This window comes from Puma concolor, chromosome E2 (assembly GCF_028749965.1).
Source record: "Puma concolor isolate L17-30 chromosome E2, mPumCon1.1.hap2, whole genome shotgun sequence".
NCBI lineage: Eukaryota > Metazoa > Chordata > Mammalia > Carnivora > Felidae > Puma > Puma concolor.
This window is the reverse complement of record NC_141681.1, coordinates 49,959,467-49,981,439: the sequence shown is the minus strand read 5'-3', so window position 1 is coordinate 49,981,439 and position 21,973 is coordinate 49,959,467. Positions and strand designations below refer to the sequence as shown.

The 21,973-nt window shown below is 54.0% G+C and overlaps 1 protein-coding gene across 3 annotated transcripts; it reads left to right on the top strand.

The window, feature by feature from the left end:
* The first annotated feature begins 5,311 nt into the window (after window positions 1-5,311).
* RPS19 (ribosomal protein S19) lies at window positions 5,312-21,194 on the top strand. Of its 3 annotated transcripts, XM_086689947.1 has the most exons (7): window positions 5,312-5,463; window positions 5,937-6,007; window positions 6,298-6,398; window positions 19,298-19,621; window positions 19,879-19,997; window positions 20,558-20,626; window positions 20,756-21,194. In XM_086689947.1, the coding sequence occupies exons 2-7, from the start codon at window positions 5,937-5,939 to the stop codon at window positions 20,873-20,875; spliced, it is 804 nt and encodes a 267-aa protein (XP_086546073.1). In that variant the 5' UTR covers window positions 5,312-5,463; the 3' UTR covers window positions 20,876-21,194. The 3 variants fall into 3 exon arrangements, with proteins under 3 accessions (XP_086546073.1, XP_025770742.1, XP_086546072.1); XM_025914957.2 differs by lacking the exons at window positions 19,298-19,621; window positions 19,879-19,997; window positions 20,558-20,626; window positions 20,756-21,194 and adding exons at window positions 11,646-11,829; window positions 12,360-12,414; window positions 13,354-13,416 and having other exon boundaries at window positions 5,322-5,463; XM_086689946.1 differs by lacking the exons at window positions 5,312-5,463; window positions 5,937-6,007; window positions 6,298-6,398 and adding an exon at window positions 17,568-17,724.
* Window positions 21,195-21,973: the final 779 nt, after the last annotated feature.

Genomic DNA, 21,973 nt, shown 5'->3' with positions numbered 1-21,973 from the left:
TTTTTTTTAAAGTTTATTTGGAGAGAGAGAAATAGAGCATGAGCAGGGGAGAGGCAGAGAGAGAGAGAGGGAGACAGAGAATCCCAAGCAGGCTCAGTGATGTCAGCACACAGTCTGATGCAGGGCTTGAACTCACAAACTATGAGATCATGACCTGAGCCGAAATCAAGAGTTGGACGCTTAACCAACTGAGCTACCCAGGTGCCCCAAGAACAAGTTTAAAGAGAGAAAGTAACTTGCCCAACTATTTTAGGGAAAATTTCTAGGCAAATAAAGGAGGAAGTTTCCTTCTCCTTGCCAAGCCCTAAATCAATTAGGTAATTTTTATAAAACAGAGTGAAAGATTCAGGACTCCAGCAGACAGGCATGAGCCCAAGGGTTTTTCAGAAAGTCTTTTGTTTTTCTACTCAAGGTATCCTTAGATAATAAGCAGGTCGTACCTGCATGTTCCTTTGTCCGCTGCTGTCAAGTCCTTCTCCTCGAACCATTCCACACATGAAGACCTCTTGAGCTATTCCAAAGATATGAACACCTGGAGATCCCCATCCCCGTCTCCACTCGTAGAAGCAGCAGACAGAAAGCGCAAGGGACAGGCCTGATCACTGATTCTTTTTCCTGAGGCCACTTACACTCCTCTTTTTATCCAAGATGATTGCTGGTGATGGCATTCAGTCACTGCTTGTTCTTTTGTGTCTGGAGCCTTGAAAAGATGGGCTGCTTCTACTGCCTAACATTACAGGGTAACAAATCTGCAACACTTCTCAGGACTCAACACAAGATAATCAAAGGAGGAAAGCCTGCTTCACACTTTCCTTCCCTCCCCTTGTTATAACTTAGATATATGATTGCTCCTTAATAGACCTGCCTAAGCCTTGCTGGGCCCTGCTCTCTCAAGTGACAGATGACCAAGCCCACATAGTTGTGGAGAAGGGAAGCGTTGCAACAGGAAAGATGCCTGAGACCCTGCTACTCAGGGCTGACCAAAGGTCCCAGTACACCAAGGTCACACAGCTGGGAAGAGTAAATGGGAAAGTACAATGTGGGGTTAAAGGATGACATGAGAAGGTGGGGAAAGAGAGGACTGGGCGAAGGAGCTAGGGGCAGGCCACTCTTCCCTGGCCCTTCTTATTTCTCTGCAGTCCACCTCCCCTCCCAGCCAGATCCTTAGGGCTTTTCACGCCATTGGCTAGGCCTACTTTGTCCATCACATTGTCAGGGCTTCCCCATTGGTGCCTGAGGGAGAGGGTGGAGACTCTGCAGGAGCGAGCCCCGGGGAAAAGGGCAGATTTCAGAATTGTTCCCGTTCCTCTCTGTCACTGCCTCTTTGGGTGCAGCCGTCTTCGTCTGCTGTGGTTGTAGGGAGCCAGTGGGTTCCTGGCCTGTGAGCAGCCCTTAGAGATTAGAGTCAGTGGGCTGTGAGCACTGTTCCATGTGCTGCCACTTTCCCACTTCCCATGGCAAGGCGAGGAAAGGTGCCACCCAGGTCCAATAGGGTACTGCATAATTCATCCCCCTTCTAAGCGCCTTTTGTGTACCACCCTGACGTTCTGCAGAAATAACCAATGAGGTTCCAAATCTGAGGCGCCATCCCTCTGTCCAAACAAGATTGCCCCATCCCACCAGTCACCCACGTATTACTTCAGAAGTTCATTTCACATTCTGCCTTTTGAGAATCGATGCTCCTCCCTTCACTTCAGCCCGACGTGAACCTGGTCCACACGTGACCACAGTCCTTGTTCAGTGTAGAACCGACATCTTACCACCCACCCCATCCAGTTTCTACTCAGACCCTCATTACCTGGTCCATGCGGGCCTCATTCTGCTCCCCCAGCCCCTTGTGTAGCTGGCTCTGCAGCCCCCAACATATGTTCTCAGAAACACAGTCCTATAACCCATACCCTGCCTGGGCCCTAATGACATCCTGAGCTCTCCCCAAAAAAAAGATTCCTCCTTTTCACCTGACTTAATGTCTCCTATGAACAGATCGGGCCAAGTTCCCTACATTCCTACATCCACAGGCCTGATCACCCTGAGCTGCGTCTGGCTTTGTGCCTCTATGTCTCCCCCTCTTAGTACTCTCAGGGAGCAGTACTTATTCTCAGGAACTCTCAGGGAGTTCCTCTCTGGGAACTCAGAATAAATAACTAAATACATTCTGTCTGATTCCTTAGGAATTTTTTTTTCCTACAAAGTTGATAAACTCTAATGTTGCCTCTCCCCTCACAATATGAACAACTTCCTGTCCTCAAACCAATTTTTTTTAACAGAGTTTTTTTAGAACAGTTTTACGTTCACAGCAAAATTGAGCAGAATGTAAGTGTTCCTGTGGTCTCCCTGCCCCCGTACAAGCACAGCCTCCCCCACTATCACCATCCCACACCAGAGTGGTACATTTGTTAAAACTGAGGAGCCTACATTGGCATGTCAGTATCACCCAAAGTCCATAGTTTACATTATGGTTTGTTCTTGGTATTGTACACTTTACGGGTTTGGACAAATGTATAATGACCCGTATCCACCATTATAGTATCAAACAGAATTGTTTCACTGCCCTAAAATTTCTCTGTACTCCACCTATCCTTATTCCCATCGTCCTTATCCCCATCGACCCCTGGCAACCAATGATCTTTTTACTGTTTCCATAATTTTGCTTTTTTCCCCCAGAATGTTGTATAGTTGGAATCATACAGTTTGCCTTTTCAGATTGCCTTCTTTCACTTAGTAATATGAATCTAAGTTTGCTCCATGCCTTTGCATGGCCTGATAGTTCCTTTCTTTTTAGCACTGAATGGCATTCTATTGTCTGAATGCACCACAACTCTGAATCATTTTTAAATTTTCTGTCTATAGAGTTATTGAAAGAGGTTAAGCAGTCACCAGTTATGGATTCAAATCCAGTTTGGGCTTTACATTTACATGAGCTTGGCCAAACTACTTGACGCTCTCAAATCCAGTTGCCTACCAACCACCTTACAGAGTTGTTAAGGTTATGAACCTGTAAAAATTAACACCAAGGACACAGTGCTGAGAAACCATGTTATCTAAAATCATAGACTGTCAGAAAGTTTGCTCTTTGAAATCATAGCAATAGTGAGAACGGGACATCTCACTCTTGCCTGGGGGATCACTTTGACACAGAGACGTAGCCATGATTTTCACCCAGGTGCAGGGCGTCAGAGGAGGGATTTCTGGAGATAACATTGCACATTTATCTTAACCCTATAATTTCCAAACAAACAGGACCCTGTGTCTGCTTCTCAGCCAAGGTATGATGTTGACTCCATTACATAGGACCTGCTTTGCCTTGAGTCCCTCAAACCTCTGCTTAATATAAATGTTACCTACAGTTCTTCTGGAAAGCTTTTTTTAAAGAACTCTTTAGTAAATTGACTCAAGTGGACTAACCTTAAATGATTCAGCACTGATATCAGAAATGTACATCAAAAATGTATAAAAGGAGAACATAAGTTACCTAAGTATATGGACACTTATAGTTACACCTACATACAACTACGTATTCATACATATTTTGATTCGGGGTGGGGGGCATGGAATTTGAGATACTAAAACTATTCTTAAGTTTTCAAGACAGTGTAAGATAGGTTTCGACACCATTCTACCTGAATGTGAAGCTCCTAATGTAAACACAAGATGTTATCATGCTAGAAACAGGGTTTGTGTTATAGACTTAGTGCTTATGTCGCCCCTCCCCCCAATTTCCTATCTTGAAACCTAGTTTCCACTTGTGATGGTATTTGGAGGTGTGCCTTTGGAAGGTGATTCACATCATGAGGGTGGAGCCCTCATGAATGGGATTAGTGTCCTAATAAAAAATTCCCCAAAGAGCTCCCTCACTCAAGTAAGGGCATGCAAAAAATAATTGTCTATGGACCTGGAAGTGGGCCCTCACCAGACACGGGATCGCCTGGCACCTTGATTTTGGACTTTTCCCAGCCTCCAAAACTATGAGAAATAAATTTCTGTTGTTTATGAGTCACCATCCATGGTATTTTGTTATAGCAGTCTGAATCAACTGAGATATTTGGTTTTAACTTTTATTTGTTTTAACAGGTATTGGTGTAACACATTGGCTTACTAATAACTAAGGCATTTTGTGTACACAGTATATCACTGTGAAAAAAATAATATTCGCTCTGATTTTTAAACTCTGTCTTTTCAACATAAGAAAATAGCAACACGCATTTAAATGTTTCCTTTTGCAGCAAGTTAACCATTTTATCAGACAAGTGTGTCCCTCCTGTTCTTGGTCGTTGGACGTTTCAAGGATTGAACCAAATCACGCATGTAACACTACATAACGTTTACCTGTGCCTGGCACAGAGTAGACACACAAAAATTATTTGTTGATAGAATTAATGTGACAACACCATGTACAACAAAAGGCGCAAAACGCCGGGATTTTGGTGTTTCCATCTAAATTGTGTTTGCTTTTTCTTTTGTAAAAATGTTTTTATTTTTGAGACAGAGAGAGAGCATGAGCAGGGGAAGGGCAGAGAGTGACCGAGACACAGAATCTGAAGCAGGGTCCAGGCTCCGAGCGGTCAGCACAGAGCACCCACGTGGGGCTCGAACTCACGGACTGTGAGATCATGACCTGAACTGAAGTCAGGCGCTTAACCGGCTGAGCCACCCAGGCGCCCCTGTATTTTCTTTTTCTTAACTGAGAGTCTGAAGCCTTGGGCAAGTGGACTGCCTAAAGCCACACGGGTCAGTGAGGCAAGTGAGCAAAAGAAACCTAAAGTGCTGAGCGAACAGACTCAAGCACTAGGAGGCAGAGCTGCACTAACTTCTCCGAAGGTCCCGCCTCCACCTCTTTGTCCCTGCCCTGATCTCCTCCCCGCCTGTAGTTCCTCCTTCCCACTGCGGTCGCCTGGGCCGTGATGAAGCAGTTTCCGCCCTAAGAAGGGTGGTGCGGCTCCTTCTGCTCTCGCGAGGACTGGTGATCGAACACATTTCCTCTTTGCACTACCGCAGGGTTCCCCATCACAGTTCCGCCCTTACTACCCCCCACTTCCGGCCCGGAAAGCCACTTCCACCCACAAAGGGGGTCGCCCCGCGGGGGCACGGGCCGTGGCCGGGTCCCCCTTTCCTGCCCATCCAAATGCCCAACTTCCGCCGCCACAGTCTCCTCCGCCGCTGACGCAAACGAAGCCGTCCCACCCCACAGCTCAGGACGGGCGCTCGATTACACTCCGGGAGAGGAAAGGGCTGGCAGGACCCAGGCCTCCACCCCCGCCCCCTAGGCTTTCCCCTTTGCGTGCCCGCCTCCACACCACACGCCCTCCCAGCTCGAAGCCGCATTCGCCCTCAGAGGGGCGGGGCGGCTCTTCTGGCCTCGCTCTCGCGAGAGCTCGCACTTCTCGCGATACCCGACGCCCGACTTGTGCGCCCGGGAAACCCCGTTGCTCCCTTTCCCCTGGCTGGCAGCGCGGAGGCCGCACGGTAAGACGGGCGCTCCTGCTCGGGCTGGGCGCGGGGCGTCAGGGGCCCGACCCCCCAGTCGGGAGTGCGTGCCTGGGGCTCCCGGGGAGACCGTGTGGGGCCGCCCCGCCCCCTGGAGCCGCAGCCACGTGCGAGCGGCAGGCCCGGACATGCTCGGTCTGCGAGGTCCGGGGACCGAGACTGGGCCAGGCGGGCGGCGGGGATGCAAGGAGGGGGTCCCCAGAATCAGGGGCTGGGGTCATCTAGCGTCTCCCACCACGGCGCCAGGCCGTGCTCGTGCGACGCGCAGAGACCGTGAGCGGCGGTGAAGTCTAGCACCCACAGGCGCCGGGGCCTTTAAGGGCCCATATCTGAAGTAGGGCCTCGGGAAGGAACTGGAGAGCGGCGGCTGCGGTCGCGTGGGGGCAAGGCCCTGGCCCCTGTCAGCCGTCTCCACCAGTGCCAAGTTCACATCCTTGCTCTTTTTCTCGTAGATGCCTGGAGTTACTGTAAAAGACGTGAACCAGCAGGAGTTCGTCAGAGCTCTGGCAGCCTTCCTCAAAAAGTGAGTGTGGGGCCTCGGGCTCGGTGGATGGGGGTTGTGGTCTTTGCCTGACTCCTCCGCGGACGTTGTTTCTCTTCTCGGGTACCGGGAGGCTCGTGTGAGGTCTCCGTGTGGAGTCTGCTTTTCTGCCTGAGGCCTGGGTTTGGGTTGTGGCCGCGTTTCTGGTTTTTTTATATTCTGGGACACGTGGAGCTCCTGGTAACCTATACTTTTTGGGTTGAGCAGAGGGGATTTGGGGGCTGGAGTTTGGGGAGACTCCTGGATCGTCACTTTCTCACCGTTGGTCCCAGGTCTGGGAAGCTGAAAGTCCCTGAATGGGTGGACACTGTCAAGCTGGCCAAGCATAAAGAGCTTGCTCCCTACGATGAGAACTGGTTCTACACACGAGCTGGTGAGGAACTGGGGCCTCTGGGTAATGGGGGGGGGGGGTGCGCTGGGTGACCCCTGGCACAAACCATACCTCCCTGTTCTCTCTGTGAGCTCTCCCAAGATTGCAAGAGGAGAGAAACTCTTTAAATTGTAGTTGAACTCCAGTATGAGAGAAGTACTAGGCTATCACTACGTGCTTGTGTGATGCTCAGTAACTTCATTTTCTGAGTCTGTTTTCGTTTGTAAGCGGTTGATGTGGGCACCTGTGGCTTCCTCTGAAACTCTAGGGAAACCCAGGGTCAAGTGAATGTTCATAGTTTACTTAGAGGAAAGCGTTTACTGACTCTTCCATGTTCGTGGAGTCAAGATTCTCCCCAGTTCAGATTTCTCTCTGCCACTTAACTGTGTGGCCTCCATCTGCCTGTTCCTCTTTGTGTCCTCTCTGAAATGAGGCTAACGATTGTTAACGCAGGATTGTAGTGGGAATCAAATGAGCTTATGACAGTTAAAACCTGTACAATACCCCTGTGGCAGAGTAGTCCTTCAAGAAACGTCAGGTGTCCCGTTTTTATCGTTCAGATCCATAGGCTGGTTTTCTCCTTGTCTCTCTAGAGAGACCATTTCTTTTAAGTGGTTGGGATCTGGCCGGGTCACTCCTTGCTCTAAATCTTAGTAAGTCCCAAGTACCCAAAACAAAGCCTTATGATCACCCTGTAACCATTTGCCAGTCCCCTCTCTTATTAGTCTACCAGTGATAAGTTGGAAGGAGTGACTTCAGTGTAGTGCCCAATGGCACAGTGCTAATTTTCACCTGTCCTTGACATTTCAAGTTTCTCCCGGCTGTCACTCCATGAAGGCCTAACTTAGGGATGGAGGGGTGGTCAGTGCTAGGTTGTTCAAGGCAGCAACCTCTGCACAGGCCTTCATTAAGGACCCTCAGCTTCTGCAATCTTTTAACCTTCAATCTCTGACCTAGGGGCCCCATCCTGGCCAAAGACTGTCTCCAGACGGGAAGTAGGTGGGAAGCACGGTTTAGAAATAAAGAAAGCTTCAGGGTGACTTTGAGAAGAGTTGGCCTTGGTACCAAGTCCCTTTGGCACTTTGGAATATGATGTATTTTGTAGATTGGTGTTGCCCTTGTGCATCAGATGTCCATGAGGTCCACTCTGTTTCAGGCCCTGGACGGGCAGAGGCCAACATGACTTGGCCACAGCCTCAGACCCCTGAGGATTAAAAGGTCAACTCACAGGTGGGTAGGGTGGGTAGCATATAGCGGGGATCCCCACTGTGCTTTTAGGAAGAAAAAGGGCTGGGGAAGGGAAGCTGGCTTGATTTCCCCAGGCACACATTAGTGATGGGGCCTGGATGAGACCACCACCCCATCCACCCATCTTGGGAAGCAAGGCTGCCTGGTCCTGAATGTTCTTTGGCAACGCCCCAAGAATCAGTTGGTCAAGGCAGCTTTGGATCTAAGATGAGGAGAAAGTCTACTGGCTTTTCCTATGTGGTCAGGTAAATCTACATATTTTGTTTAATCTGCCCTGTTGAAAACTTCCCAGATAGTACTGGTGGTTTTCTGTTTTATGCTTGTTGTATTTTTGTAGATGGGGAGAGACTAATGTGAAATGAGATCGAGACCACCCTGGGCAGTACACCTAGATGAGCCTTAGACTGTTTCCTGGCCCCTTCTCTGACAACTCACACGGAATGTGCATCCTCTACCTGCCATCCTGATCTCCCTTACTCAAGGTTTCCAAGACTCCCTTTTTGACCTCATTTCCCCAGCTGCCTTAGTGGCATAGCATAGTGATTCTAGACCAAGGTCTGTTGTGCACATTTTTGTTGGGACACTGCCACGCCCATTTGTTTCCATGTACACCAGAGGCAGAGTTGCAATTGTGATGGACTGGTGGCCTCCAAAGCCAAAAATATTTATTTTGACCCTTTACTGGAGAAGTTTACCGGCGTAGAGTGCTCCCACCTAGTTGGGGTTAGCTCATACTCTGGGCAAGTCACTGGAGATACTCAATTACCAAAGAGGAAACAGGTACAGAAGGTGAAGTGACCCTAGGAGAGCATGACACACTGACTCCAAGCTTGGCAGACCCGAGTCTGTGCTGTATTTGCATTTTCTCCTTCCCTGCATTGTGATGTCAAGGAAAGACCACTGTAGGGCTTTGTGAGGGGAGGGGGTGTTGCCGTGTGGCCTTGGACAAGCCCCCTGGTTTCTTCATTGTCAGAAGGTCTTGCTTGGGAGGGAGGTGGGAATCCATTGTGTCTTGTCCAGCAGTGAGTGACTCCTGAATTGGGACATCTGAATGTCTCAAATGAAATCATTGTGGATGGGACCTGGTCTTCTCTGATCAGTGCATAGTGCTGGGCAGTCACATATGTTATTGGAAAGATCAAGGCTTGGAGACATTGCAGGAACAAGTTAAGGGGTGACAATGTCCAGATTCTTTCCTTAGAAGCTTGGCAAAGAACAGTTATTAAGACGCTGACCTGTAGGGGCACCTGGGTGGCTCAGTTGAGCATCCAGCTTCAGCTCAGGTCATGTTCTCACAGTTAGTTCAGGCCCTGCATGCTGACAGTGCAGAGCCTGCCTGGGATTCTCTTTCACTCCCTCTCTCTCTCTCTCTCTCTCTTTCTCTCTCTCTCTCTCTCTCTCTCTCTTTCTCTCTCTCTTTCTCTCTCTCTCTCTCTCTCTCTCCCCCCCCTTCTCCCTCTCTCCCTCCCCTGCCCCCCACAATATAAATAAACTTAAAAAAAAAAAAAAAGATGCTGCGCTACAAAGACATTTGTGAAACTTTGGTATACCAGGTGTTCAAGAGCATTGTGACCCTCTCCGCCTGGTGGCCTCTTGGGTGGGAGGATGCTACTGGTCCCTCCTTTATACTTTGAGGTGGGGAGTGACTCCTGGACACTTGGGGCAGGATTTCCAAGAGGAACAGAAAGTCTTAGAGGGACTTGAGAAGCCATTTGTGACCACACCTGGCTTGCTGTCACCTCCTAAGCAGCACCTAGGATGGCCTGATTTGTGATGTTAAGCTCCACTTCAGAAGGATTGGGGCCTGGGTCTTAGCAGGGTGGGGTGAGAAAAGGCCAATTATTTTGTAGAATTCTGTTATTTTGACTGTAATGCTTTCCGACTTGTAGCATTAATATTCTTTCCCTTTTAATAGGTCAGGAAAATAATTACCAAGAACTGGGGTGGGGGGTACCCTCTATCTGACACCACACCAGCTAGTTTTTTTCAGCGTAGGGAAAAATTTACAGCAGCCCCTTCACCTCCTCCTTGAAGAAACTAATAGTTGGACTTTACTGGAGCTTATTCTCTGCCACTCAATCCTCAGGATTTGAGTAGGCTTCCCCTAGAGTCCTGTGGCCCAGGCCCAGACCGCCCAAATAGGGGGTGGACTCGGCTGAGAGGAGCAGTGTTGGGATTCACACCCTGTGTTGCCAGACAGCTCAGGGGTTGGCCATATTTTTTTATACAGAGCCCGGATTGGGACTAGGCTGAGCATTGGTCCTAGCCTGACCAGGCTTCTCCTGGGCATCTGTGTGCTTGGGAGTATTCCACTGACCCCTTCCTGAGGCTATTCTGCTTTCCTCAGCCCTGGGTAGAGCCCAGGTGGGAGAGCACAGCTCCACCCAGGCCAAAGCATGGCTTGGCACAGGCACAGGAGGAATGGTGGTAGCTGTTGGGCATGTGAGCTGGTCTGGAAGTCTGGACTTTTCCAGTGATATCACTGGAAGGGGAGTTTTGATCCTGGAGGTGGTGTGGAAGTAGGAAGAACCAAAGAGAACTGTTTAAAAAAAATTTTTTTTAATGTTTGTTTATTTTTGAGAGCATGCGAGAGCATGAGTGGGGGAGGGGCAGAGAGAGGGAGACACAGAATCCGAAGCAGCCTCCAGGGCTCTGAGCTGTCAGCACAGAGCCCGATGCGGGGCTCGAACTCACAGGCTGTGAGATCATGACCTGAGCCGAAGTCAGATGCTCAACTGACTGAGCCACCCAGGCGCCCCCCAAGGAGAACAGTTTTAAAGTGAGCAAAAGCTGGAAGCAGTGAAACCAGGGAGAGGTTGTACAGTGGTCCTGATAAAGGTGGTGAGGGTTTCAGCCATGCCGGGGCCCCCAGAAGCCCATGACTGTATCTGAAGACCATTACAGGGCAGGAGGGGTCTGGGTGGGGACAAGTGGTGTGGAAGAACTTCTTTGGGAGGAGTAGCCCACTTTAGGTGGTAAGTTCCACCCACCCCCAGCTCAGAACCCCACAAGGTCATGGATGTGGCCTGGCACCTGGTTGTTAGGAGTAAGTAGTTACTGGAGGAAGGAATCCTGATTTTTCCCTCTGATCTGTAGGTAGGGACTAAAAGTAGTCACTTGGGCAAAACCATTATGTACTGATCGCTGGCAGCCCTGGAATGACTTGGAGTCCTTGCATCTCAAGCCCTAGTTCCCTCAAATTTTAGTGGCCCCCTGAGATAGAAAGCCAGAACAGTCTGCCCCTCCGTGCTATGTGACATGAGGCCAGTGAGTACCTTCTGGAGCCTGTTTGCTTTTCTGTGAAGGAGAATAGCACTGGACACCCGTGCAGCTCTCAGGTGAGGGTGGGTGACTTACCGAGGCCACACACCATCAGGCCAGGTCGAAAGGCCATCTTACTGCCTCATGGGGGAGCATGAAAAGCAGATGGCACGGGGCCAGGTGGGCAAACGGCCCTGTTGAACAGAACAGTGAGGGACGGGGGACTTGTCCAAGCCGGATGAGAATCCTGTGGTTGCGGAAGGGGTGATGCCCGTTCAGGGTTGGGAACGTCACTGTATGGGGTGTCGGCTCTGATCCTGAGTTCTCCAGGGCCAAGGGGCTTAGGGAGCTGCGCTCAGGTGGCGACATATCCCTGCTCGTACTCCTGCCCCTCAGGCCTGGGTCTGGAGGTGGAAAGTCACGGCTTAAGCATTTGCCAGGCTCTGCCCATAGGACCCTGGGCCCAGGCTCACGGCATCTCAGCTGTGGCAGGCCGTCCAGTCTCCTCAGCTGGGCCCGGGGTGTAGGGCAGCTTGGCTGTGGGATAGCTGGGGTGGGGGCCCAGTCGTTAGTCTGTGTATTCTCAGTTTTCCGGGCTATACAATGGGAGGAATTAGCTGCTACGCACACAGTTCATGTGTGTGACCTTGAGCGAGGCCCTTCCCTCAGCCTGCTTCAGCTGTAGAGAGGACTCTACTTTGCTTGAGAAGGATCCTCACATCTCACGCACACCCCACCCAGCTTCCACAGCACGGCACCTGTACCTCCGGGGTGGCGCTGGAGTCGGCTCCATGACCAAGATCTACGGAGGACGTCAGAGAAATGGGGTCATGCCCAGCCACTTTAGCAGAGGCTCCAAGAGCGTGGCCCGCAGGGTCCTCCAAGCCCTAGAGGGGCTGAAAATGGTGGAAAAGGACCAAGATGGGTAAGCGGGGTTGGGGGGAATGGCTGGGACGGGGGTGATGGAGGAGACTTGGGGTCAGGTCACCTGTAATGAAGTTGTCTAGAGCCATCCTTCCCCCGTGTGGAGAGGTGCCAGGTCTGTCCTGCCGTCTGCACCTGCCCCTCGGGCGGGCAGGGGATTCTGCAGAAAAGCGAACAGTGAGGGGCCTCACCCCGACCTCTCTGGCTGACTACCCCAAGCTCCAGGAAGGTAATTTAGCGACTGTCCGCTTTCATTAGCCTGCTCGTTAACTTTTCCCAATTGATTTTTCGGGGCTTTTGATCTAATGCTTGCACAAACGACACCCTGGCAGCTCCCAGGGGGGCTCCCACCCCTGCCCCCAGCTCGTTAGAATGCAGCTGACTGGGGCCCTCAGTGGGACTTGGCTGGTGTCATGTGGTCCCATGGCCAGGTGCCTTCTTGGGAAGCCTGGCTTACATCCAGGGTGGGCCTGGCAGTGACATGGTTGAGAGCCTTCACTCATGGGGGGCTGCATGACCCTTCTCCCACAGGGGACGCAAACTGACACCTCAGGGACAGAGAGATCTGGACAGAATCGCCGGACAGGTGAGGTCTGGGTGTGGGCCGGGACTGGGTCTCTTAGTCACTGCCTGGGCGTTTCCAGAGCCTGCGATTTGTCAGGTCAGAATTTCCTACCCTAGAGGGCACAGCCCAGGCTGGTGGGGTCAGGGGCAGGAGAACGTTTCTGACTGACTTCCTGCTAGAGCTGGTTAGAGATGTGGGTGTCGGGACCCCAGGCCTGGCGTGCAGCTGGAATTGTTTCTCGTGCAGGACAGGTTTCTGCACACAACTCCCCTTTGCCCAGTCAGCCTTCTCAGGACTCTAGCTGCAGTGTTTCCTCATTCTTCATGCTCCCTGACATCAGCCGGGATGGCTGTGGAGAGAGTGGGGGAGGCAAGCCAGCTCAGAACAAGGGTCTCCATCCACATCCCTGACTGGCTGGACACCTTGGGGCAGAGTCTGTTCGCCGGGAGCCATTCCCATCTGTAGAATGGTCTACTCTTGCCAGCCTCCATAGGGTAGTGGTGAGGGCTCAGTGGGCTACAGCAGGGGGAGCCCCCAGGGCCAGGCATGAACCCATTGTTGGGTTTTTTCTTTCTGTGTCATTGACTTAGGTCTCCTAGGAGCCTTGGAGGGCTCAATCACTTAGTGTCAAGAGTAGAAGGTGTCAGCCCCCTGGGAGTCCGCGGGTTGCCTGGAAGGAGCCGGTGATCTTTTCTGCGCAGGGCAGGGCATCGACAGTGTGGATAGCAGAGCAGTGGGCAGGTGTTGGAATCCTGCCCCGCCACTCCCTTTCTTTTAGTCCCCGTTGACACTTCTGTAAAATGGGGAAATGCCCGAGGCTGTAAGGATTAGATTGGATGAACACCTGTCAGACCACAAATCCAGGTGCCTGGCGTCCCTCGGGTGGGGGGTAGCTGCTCCAAAGCGCCGGAACACAGACCCCACGGCCGATCTTAATTACTCTCCCGTCTTTTCCCACAGGTGGCAGCTGCCAACAAGAAGCATTAGAACAAATGCTGGGTTAATAAATTGCCTCATTCGTAATCCTGGTCCGAGTCTCTTGATTGGCTGCTGTTGCTCTTCCCTTTGGGGGCATGAGGGAGGCGCATGGAGCTTCCCTTTCCTCGTGAAAGAGGGGGACTAGGGATCCCTAGTGACTGATACCAACAGCCACTAAAGCCTAAGGCCCAGCCTTCCCGGTTCAAGCAGTTCCACCCCCGGTGGGCCTGGTGCCCTAGCTGGACTGGTGGTTGGGTGGGGCCAGGACTAGAGGCCCTTGCACCTCCCCCACATCCTGCCTTTGCAATTCTCAGTAAGATGAGAAACTGAAAAGGAGTGGCTTTCAGGTAGTGGCCTCAGCTGGGGCCTGGGCTACAGAGACTGCATTCTGTCCCTTCCTGCAACAAAGCAGGGCTGGGGCAGCCGGCCTTCATTCCTGGTGACTCCTTGAGTGCCTCCAGACCAAGGTGACTTGGTGTGCACCATTCGTTGGCAAACAGACCACTGACCCTGCCTGAACCTTTGCTCTCTAGAGATCTATTGCCTTGGGCCCTTCTGGAGTTGGTCGTACCTGCCCCAGAGTTGGGACCCGGTGCCCTTTCCCACCCACACCCACCATCCTCCTAGTGGAGAGGAGCGAGAGGCACCTGAGCAGAGGTAGAGGGGCACTGCCTCTTCAGTCCTGCAAGGTGATTGGCTCTCAGGCATGAATGGGGCAGGAGCCTGCCTGTGATTGGGCCCCTGGTAGGGGCAGGGGATATGAAGGGCACCAAGTGGGTATGTGCCAGGCCCCAGAAAATAGCCTGGAAAAGTGGCCCCTGTGGGACCAAACCCAACTCCTACCTGGGGAGTGCTAAGATGCTGAGCCTGAGCTGGCTTTGGAAGAGACAGAGTGCGAATGGGGAAGGGGCAGAGAGAGGGAGACCATTAGAAGCAGGCTCCAAGCTGTCAACACAGAGCCCAATGCGGGCTCCAACTCACAGGCCACAAGTTCATGACCTGAGTCGAAGTCGGACGCCCAACAGACAGCCACCCCGGTGCCCCAACTTAGTTTCTTATTCTTGAGGGATCTGGGGAGATACCATATAGGTAGATTGTGCCATGGCTCAGAACATCACACCAAGCAGACAACCAGTTACCAGAGAACAGCAAAGCAGAGTCCCTCACCGGGTGGGAAATGAAGCTGGCCTCCCTCCCAGCTTAGAAGTCAGTGCTGGGGGTGCCTGGGGAGCTCGGTTAAGCGTCCGACTTCAGCTCAGGTCATGATTTCATGGTCTGTGAGTTCGAGCCCCACGTCGGGCTCTGTGCTGACAGCTCAGGGCCTGGAGCCTGCTTCAGATTCCGTGTCTCCCTCTCTCTCTGTCCCTCCTCTGCTCACGTTCTGTCTCTTTCAATAATAAACATTTAAAAAAAAAAAAGTGCTGGAAGACTTGTACTGAATAAACAGCCTACCACATGCAAAGGCACTTTGTATCACCTAACACACACGGCAACCTGCTGAAGGTGCCCAAAAGCCCCCACATTTTAGATCTAGTGAGAGTAAGTCACAGGGTGGGTAATTTGCCTATGTACTACAGGGGGGTGGCAAAGCCGGAATTTGAACCCGGGCAGCTGGGCTCCAGCCACTACGGTGCATTGCCCACCTCAGAAGTACAGGAAAGGGGGCAACGAGGTAAGCGGGGTGTGGACGTGCCCAAACAGTCCAGTTCGGCCTCAAAGGCCTGCAATCCAGCAGCTGCGCCTCTCCAGCCGCTGGGGGGCAGTCGAGGGCCTGGAAACTGCCTCAGCAGATGGAGGAGGTGAATTACAGGGCTGCAGCTTCTGCCCAGGTTTCTTGAGGGGGGGGCGGGGGGGGCGAGGATCATAAGGAGGAGCTAAAGCAGAGAGGGGCTGGTGACCTGCTACACAGCGAGGGTCACAGCAGAACACCTGGGTCCCTGGAGGGAAGGGGGAGGGCCCCAGGCCAGAGAAGCAGAACTGTGTCCTAGGAACTGTGATAAGCTCACTGTAGTATTCTTGTAGCCTCACAAGGGGGACAAGCGGGGTGATTACAGGAGAAGAAACTGAGGTTCAGACCACCAGTCAGTTGGCAGAGCTGAGATTGAAACAGAACTGAGATTCAAACATGAACTCCGGAGGCCCATGCTCTGTGTGGGTGACAATTGCACTTTCATTTATAAATTATGAAATGCTTCAAGCAATCAAAACAGTATACCTATTAGTGTAAGAAAGACCCACGTACCCCCTACCCAGCTTAGGAAGTAACACAAGACCTAAAACTGGGACAGACAAAGCCTCTGTACCAGCCCTCTGAGGTCACAGCCCTCCTCGCTTGCCCCAAAGGGAACCCCCTCTCAGGAACTGGGTGTCACTCACCTGCATGGGTTCCCTAATTGACTACAGATGCATGTGCCCCTAACAGCACCCAGTGTTGCTTCGCCTTTTGAAAACAAGTCAACTGTTTCATGCTACACGTTGTCATTTTCATGTCATTTCTGAGACGCAGCCGTGTTGACAAGCAGAGCTCTGCCTTTTCTCCTGCTGAGTATTACTCTACCGGCTGCCTACACCACAATGTATCCGTCCCATTCTCCTGTAAATGGGCCTTCTGTTTCCCAGCTTCTGCTACCAAAAATCTCCCTGCAATAAATGTTTTCCCTATGTGTCTCCTTAGGTGCATGTGTGACTGTCCCCTAACAGCTCACAAACGTCTCAACAACCTCCTGTAATTCCCCACCCCCACTCCTCAGACCGCATCTTCCTTCCACGTGACCTAAAATGGTGCTCAAAGGTATGCGGGCCCACATAAGTGACTTTGAATCTCTGCTCCACTACTCCCAAATTGTACTACGCTGGGTAAGTGATGGCATCTCCTCTCTGGGCCTCAGTTTTCTCCTCTGTAAAATGGGGGGGGGGGTGACCTACCTTACCTACTTGTGGGGAGGCTGACTCATGTCGAGAGCCCATCATGGCTCTAACTCCTTGGGTGCTGGGGACATCAGCTCATCTCACAACAGCAGGGAGATATTCTTGCTCTAATTGCTGAGATTAAAAACGCCAAGGCTGGGGCTGTCGGCCGGCTCTGTCAATAGAGCATGCAACTCTTGATCTCAGGGTTGTGAGTTCGAGCCCCATCAAGTTGGATGTAGAGATTACTTTAAAAAAAAAAAATGTTTTAAATGCCAAGGCCCAGGGGGCACCTGGCTGGCTCAGTCGGTTAAGCATCCGACTTCAGCTCAGGTCATTATCTTGTAGTTTGTGGGTTGGGGCCCCACGTCGGGCTCTGTGCTGACAGCTCAGAGCCTGGAGCCTGCTTCATATTCTGTGCCTCCCTCTCTCTCTGCCTCTCCCCTGCTCGAGCTCTGACTCTCTCTCTGTCTCAAAAATAAATAACCATTAAAAAATTTTTCTTGGGGCGCCTGGGTGGCGCAGTCGGTTAAGCGTCCGACTTCAGCCAGGTCACGATCTCGCGGTCCGTGAGTTCGAGCCCCGTGTCGGGCTCTGGGCTGATGGCTCAGAGCCTGGAGCCTGTTTCCGATTCTGTGTCTCCCTCTCTCTCTGCCCCTCCCCCGTTCATGCTCTGTCTCTCTCTGTCCCAAAAATAAATAAATGTTGAAAAAAAAAAATTACTTTAAAAAATTTTTCTTTGCTTTTAATGCCAAGGCTTAGAAAGCCACCACCTAGTCGTAGAGCCGATCAGCCTGCCCCCATTTATTTTCATGAACATTAAGAGCAACCAACATCTACTGAGCACCTGCTATGGGCTAGGCCCTATGTTCAGAGCTGTGCATGCACAGCCCCTTTAAATCCTGGATTCCAACCTCAAGAGGTAAAGACGTGGAGGCTCAGAGAGAGGCTCAGCTTTGCCTAAGGCCAGTGACTGAACGGAGACCGGGCTCAGAACCACCACCCTGACAGGACAGACCTGTGCCTGCACACAGCAGGCACCTCAAACTCTGACTCCCTCAGGCTTCCTTCCCAGGGCTGGCCAGTGGCCGAGCCAGGCTGTGAACTGGTCTCTTTCCCCAACCCAGCAGCCTCCCCTCGGGGGAATTGCGGCCACAGGTGCAGGGAGCGGTTTCTCTCCACTCGGGGCCTGAAGCACACCGGCAGGGGCTGCCCCTGGGCCCACAGCCGAAGGGCCCAGCAGTGGGGCCATTGGAGCCCATCTCCGGCGGGGCTGGGCAGGAAGTGGGGCGGGGCTTGGGGCCAGTGAGGTGGAATCTGGTACCCCAGGACTGCTGCAGCCCAGACTAACCAACCCACTGGGAGAGATGCCTGGGGGTCCCGGAGTCCCCCAAGTGCCGTGTGCTACTATCTTTCTCCTCTTCCTAATCTCCGCTGTTGGTCTGGGTACGTGGCTAACAGGCTGGTGCTGGGGGGCCGGGGGAGGACTGGAGGCTGGAGAGAGGGCTCGGGCAGAGAGAAGGACACTAGGAGTGGGGGGAGAGGAACCGGAATGTGGGGGCGGGGGGCAGTGCTGGGAAGGCCCCTAAAGAAACTGCATCTGTCTGCTTGACTGTCCCAAGCAGGCCGCAGGTCCGAGGGGAGGCCGGAGGGGGCTCGGCGAAGTTGAAGGGCCTCCGCGGCCACATGGAAGGAGACAGGGGCGCGAGATGACTTCCCCACCCCCTCATCTCCCCCACAGGTCAAAATAAGGAACTAAGGTCGCCCTTGACTGAGCTCCAGAGCTGGGGGAAGAGCACTTGGGGGTAGGGCTGAGCTTCAGGGGGGAGAAACAGCTTTCTCCTTCTCTGCCTCGAGTCTCGGTCACCCCCGATGGGCTGGGAGCCCCTTTTCAATGCTAGGGGAGGGGTTCCTCGTTGACACTGTCCTCCCAGCTGTACTGCCCCCCCCCCCCCCCCCCCCGCCGACCCCGGCAATGCCAGCTGGTGGGGCTGTGACCACCCAGGTTACACCGGGAGCCGGGCTGGGGACTGTAGCCCATGACCCTGAGGTGGCTGCCTCTTCCCCCTCCTCTCTTCCTCACCTCCCACCTCCTCCCTTCAGAAGACAGCTGTGGGCTGGCCCGTGGGGCCGGGAGCTGAGGCCGCCCCTGGCTTCCTTTTGACAACCACCGTGCTGAGTCCCTACCCTAATCCCCAGCCCAGCCATCAACTGAACTCGCTCCTGAACCTTAAGGTTGACACAGGAAAGTTACAGAGAATAATGGGTGGGCGTGAGGGTGCAGGGCAAGGCAGGCCCAAAGACTGGCAGGAAGAGGCCCAGGAGGCTCAGGCTTTAAAAACCCCAGCCACTCCCCCTCCCTGCCCTGATGATGCCAGGCAACAGATTTGCCCTCCCCGGGCCTCAGCTGTCCCACCTGTAAACTGGGATGAGAGAACCTACCTCTGAGGGTTTTGTGAAGATTACACAAGATAAAGTGGCAGGGGCGGGGCAGGGCTGGGGTGGTGGTGGAAGGAGGACCAGGAGGGCCTTCAGGAGGAGGTGATGCCCAAACTGATTCTGGAGGGAGCTGCCTGGGCGGGGGCACCTCTGCCACTAGGGAACCAAATATCCAAATGCCAGTGAATTCAGTGGGGCCAAAGCACAGAGCATGGGGAGGGGGGCAAGAGGGAGTGCTGGAGAAGTGAGTGGGGACCCGCAGGGGTGTGTCCTCCCCTCCTCCCCCAGGGTGTCCTCACCCTCCACAGGTGTGCCCTCCCTCCGCTGCCCTAGGTACAGCCTCAGTCCCCCAGCAAGCGTATTCACTCTAACCCACAGCCTTACTCCAATGACAACACCGTGTGCCCTCTTCCCACCCCACCCCACCCCACCCCCGCCCTGCTGGAGTGTCCTCAAGCCCCACGACACACACACACACACACACACACACACACACACACACACAGGCAGCTGCCCGCAGGGGCCGGGGCTGGGGCCTGTGTCCCCATCCACAGTCCCTGACTCCTCCGCCTCTCCGCAGGCCCCGGCTGCCAGGCCCTGTGGGTGGATGGGGGCCCACCATCAGTGACCGTGAGCCTGGGGGACACCGTCCACCTCCAGTGTCTGCACAACGGCAGCGGGCCGGACAGCACCTTCAACGTCACGTGGTGGCGTGTCCTCCAAGGCAATGCCACGTGGCCCGATATATTCTGGAGCCACGGCGAAGGCCCCAACGGCGAGCTGACCATCAGCACCGTGAACAAGAGCCACATGGGCATGTACAGGTGCCAGGTGGAGGAGAAAGGCCCCAACAGCAAAGTCCTCAACTTCCTGCAGTCCTGCGGCACCTACCTCCGCGTGCGCGGTGAGTGGCAGCCCTGGCTGGGCTCCGGGGGTCTCCCCTCCCCCCCCACCGCTGCCACCCTGCCTGGGAGGTGGGGGACGGAGCCAGTGCCCCCACCATGGGCATATCCTGGCCCGCACTGCCAGATCTCCTCATCTGTGGAGTGGGGGCTTCAGTGGTCTGGCGTTGCGGGGGGGGGGGGGGGGGGGGCGGGGCTGGGAGGCCAGGGGTGTGGGGGCAGGGGGCAGCAGCGCTCTGAGCAGCACCCCTCCTCACAGAGCCACTCTCCAGACCTTTCCTGGACATGGGAGAGGGCACCAAGAACAACATCATCACGGCCGAGGGCATCATCCTGCTGTTCTGCGCTGTGGTACCTGGGACACTGCTGCTGTTCAGGGTGAGCCCCCTGGGGACCAGGGCCCTCTGAGTCTGAGGTCACCTGCTAAAATGGGAGACTGACAGCACCCTCACAGTGCTGAGGGGGTAAATGAATTAGTACCATGACGGGAGTTTAAAGAGTGCGGGGGCCAAGAGGGGTATCTTGCCTCAGTCTCCCCTCAGGGCTGTCCTCAACCTCCCTACCCCAGGACATTCTCAACGCCCCCTCTCCCCGCCACCCCGCCGTCATGGTGTCTCACTCTACCCCACCCCCAACGGGGAGTGCAGTGGCCCTCCCTCCAGGGAAGATGGGGGCTGCGTGTTCCCCCAGGGGCCTCTCACCTGCACCAGCCCCTCTTGAGGCCACGGGCAGCCACTGCCATTTACTGTGATTGCTGTTATTCGTGGAAGGACAGTGGAGACAGCCGGGACACTGGCTTGGACCCAGGGACACCTGCCACTCCCCCGCTATGTGGTCTTGGCGTGCCCCTTACCCCCTCCTGGCACCCAGGAGGGTCTGAAAACATTCTCCCACAACCCCCCTCACCGAGGCTCCCAATTATCCACCCCCACCCCTAGAAACGATGGCAGAATTTGAAGTTCGGGGTGGACGTCCAGGATGACTATGAAGACGAAAACCTTTATGAGGTGAGTGGTGGGTGGGGACAAGTTAGGGGCAGGCGCCTGGGGGTTCTCGTGGGGTCCTCCCTAGGGTCATCCGGGGGCAGGGGCTCGGCCATCAGGGCGCTGAGGCCCGCCACCATGTGTCCACCCCAGGGCCTGAACCTTGATGACTGCTCCATGTACGAGGACATCTCCCGGGGCCTCCAGGGCACCTACCAGGATGTGGGGAGCCTCCACATCGGAGACGGGGACGTCCAGCTGGAGAAGCCTTGACCCTGAGGGCTGCGCCAACCAGCTGTGCCCCCCACCCACCCCTTCCTGTTCTCTTTTCACAAAATCTTCCCTGGGAGGGTCCTGACTCAACTTCCCCCTTGGGGGTATCCACTCTTTTTCCCTCTCGACTGTCCTCATCCCCTCCCCACACCCCAATTCAGTTCTCCCGCTGCCCGGCCCAGCCTCCCCCTACACCCAGCGGGTAATGAGCCCTTAATCGCCGCCTCCAGGGGAGCTGATTGTAGAGCCTCGTTAGTGTCACCTCCCCCTCCCTGCTCTGTCATGGCCACTTAGTGATAATAAATCCTTCCCAACTGCAGACCTTGGCAGGAGTCATGGATCTCATGGGGATGCCCCCCTCCTCTGGTGGGACCCAGGAGTCCAGGCCTCTGGCCTCCTCCTTCCTCAGACCCAGGATCCTGGGACCCCAGCCCCTACCCATTGTCCACACCTGGGACCAGGTAGCCAGCCTTGGCTGCCAGGTGAGAGAAACAGGAAGTGTCTGGGGGAGCATCTTGCCCAGGCTACATCCCAGAGCAGGGAAGAGACACAGGAAGGAGCCAGGTGACCATATTCATTTCTGCCTATTTAAGTCTCACAAACACAGCGGCCTCTCTGGTGGGGCCGGTACCAGACTCGGACTCTGATCACAGCCAGGCCGTACCTGTTCTCTGGCAGTGGCGTCCAAGCAGGGGGATTTGTAATCTGTGGCTCTGACTTGGGGATGCTGGGAGCCCCGGGGGGGGGGGGGGTGCGAATGACAGAAGCAGAGGGACACAGGGTTTCTGGGAGAGGACAGACAGGCCGAGACACAGAGAGATAGTGATGGAGAGAGAGCAAGTGAAGAGAAAAACAAGGAGTGGACAGGGAATCAGGGAGAGGCAGAGGTACTGGGACAGAGGGAAAGCAGGGAGAGAGAGAAAGGAAAGAAGGGTCCATGAAAAAATGGACCCGGAGAGGCTGACCCCCGAGACTCTAAGGAAAGCAACAGTGGGGGAAATGACTGAGGTGGCGATGCAGAGAGATGCAGAGAGATACAGAGACCCGGAGGTGGGAAGAGAAGGGCTCTGAGGGAGAAGTTGCAGAGGGGAGGGACAA

Bases quoted from the DNA above. Each gene is read 5' to 3' on its own strand.
- RPS19 (XM_086689947.1), top strand. From the start codon at position 5,937: ATGCCTGGAGTTACTGTAAAAGACGTGAACCAGCAGGAGTTCGTCAGA. The intron at 6,399-19,297 runs GTGAGGAACTGG...GCCTCTCCGCAG, and splicing joins CTGGTTCTACACACGAGCTG to GCCCCGGCTGCCAGGCCCTG. The intron at 19,998-20,557 runs GTGAGCCCCCTG...CCCCACCCCTAG, and splicing joins GGACACTGCTGCTGTTCAGG to AAACGATGGCAGAATTTGAA.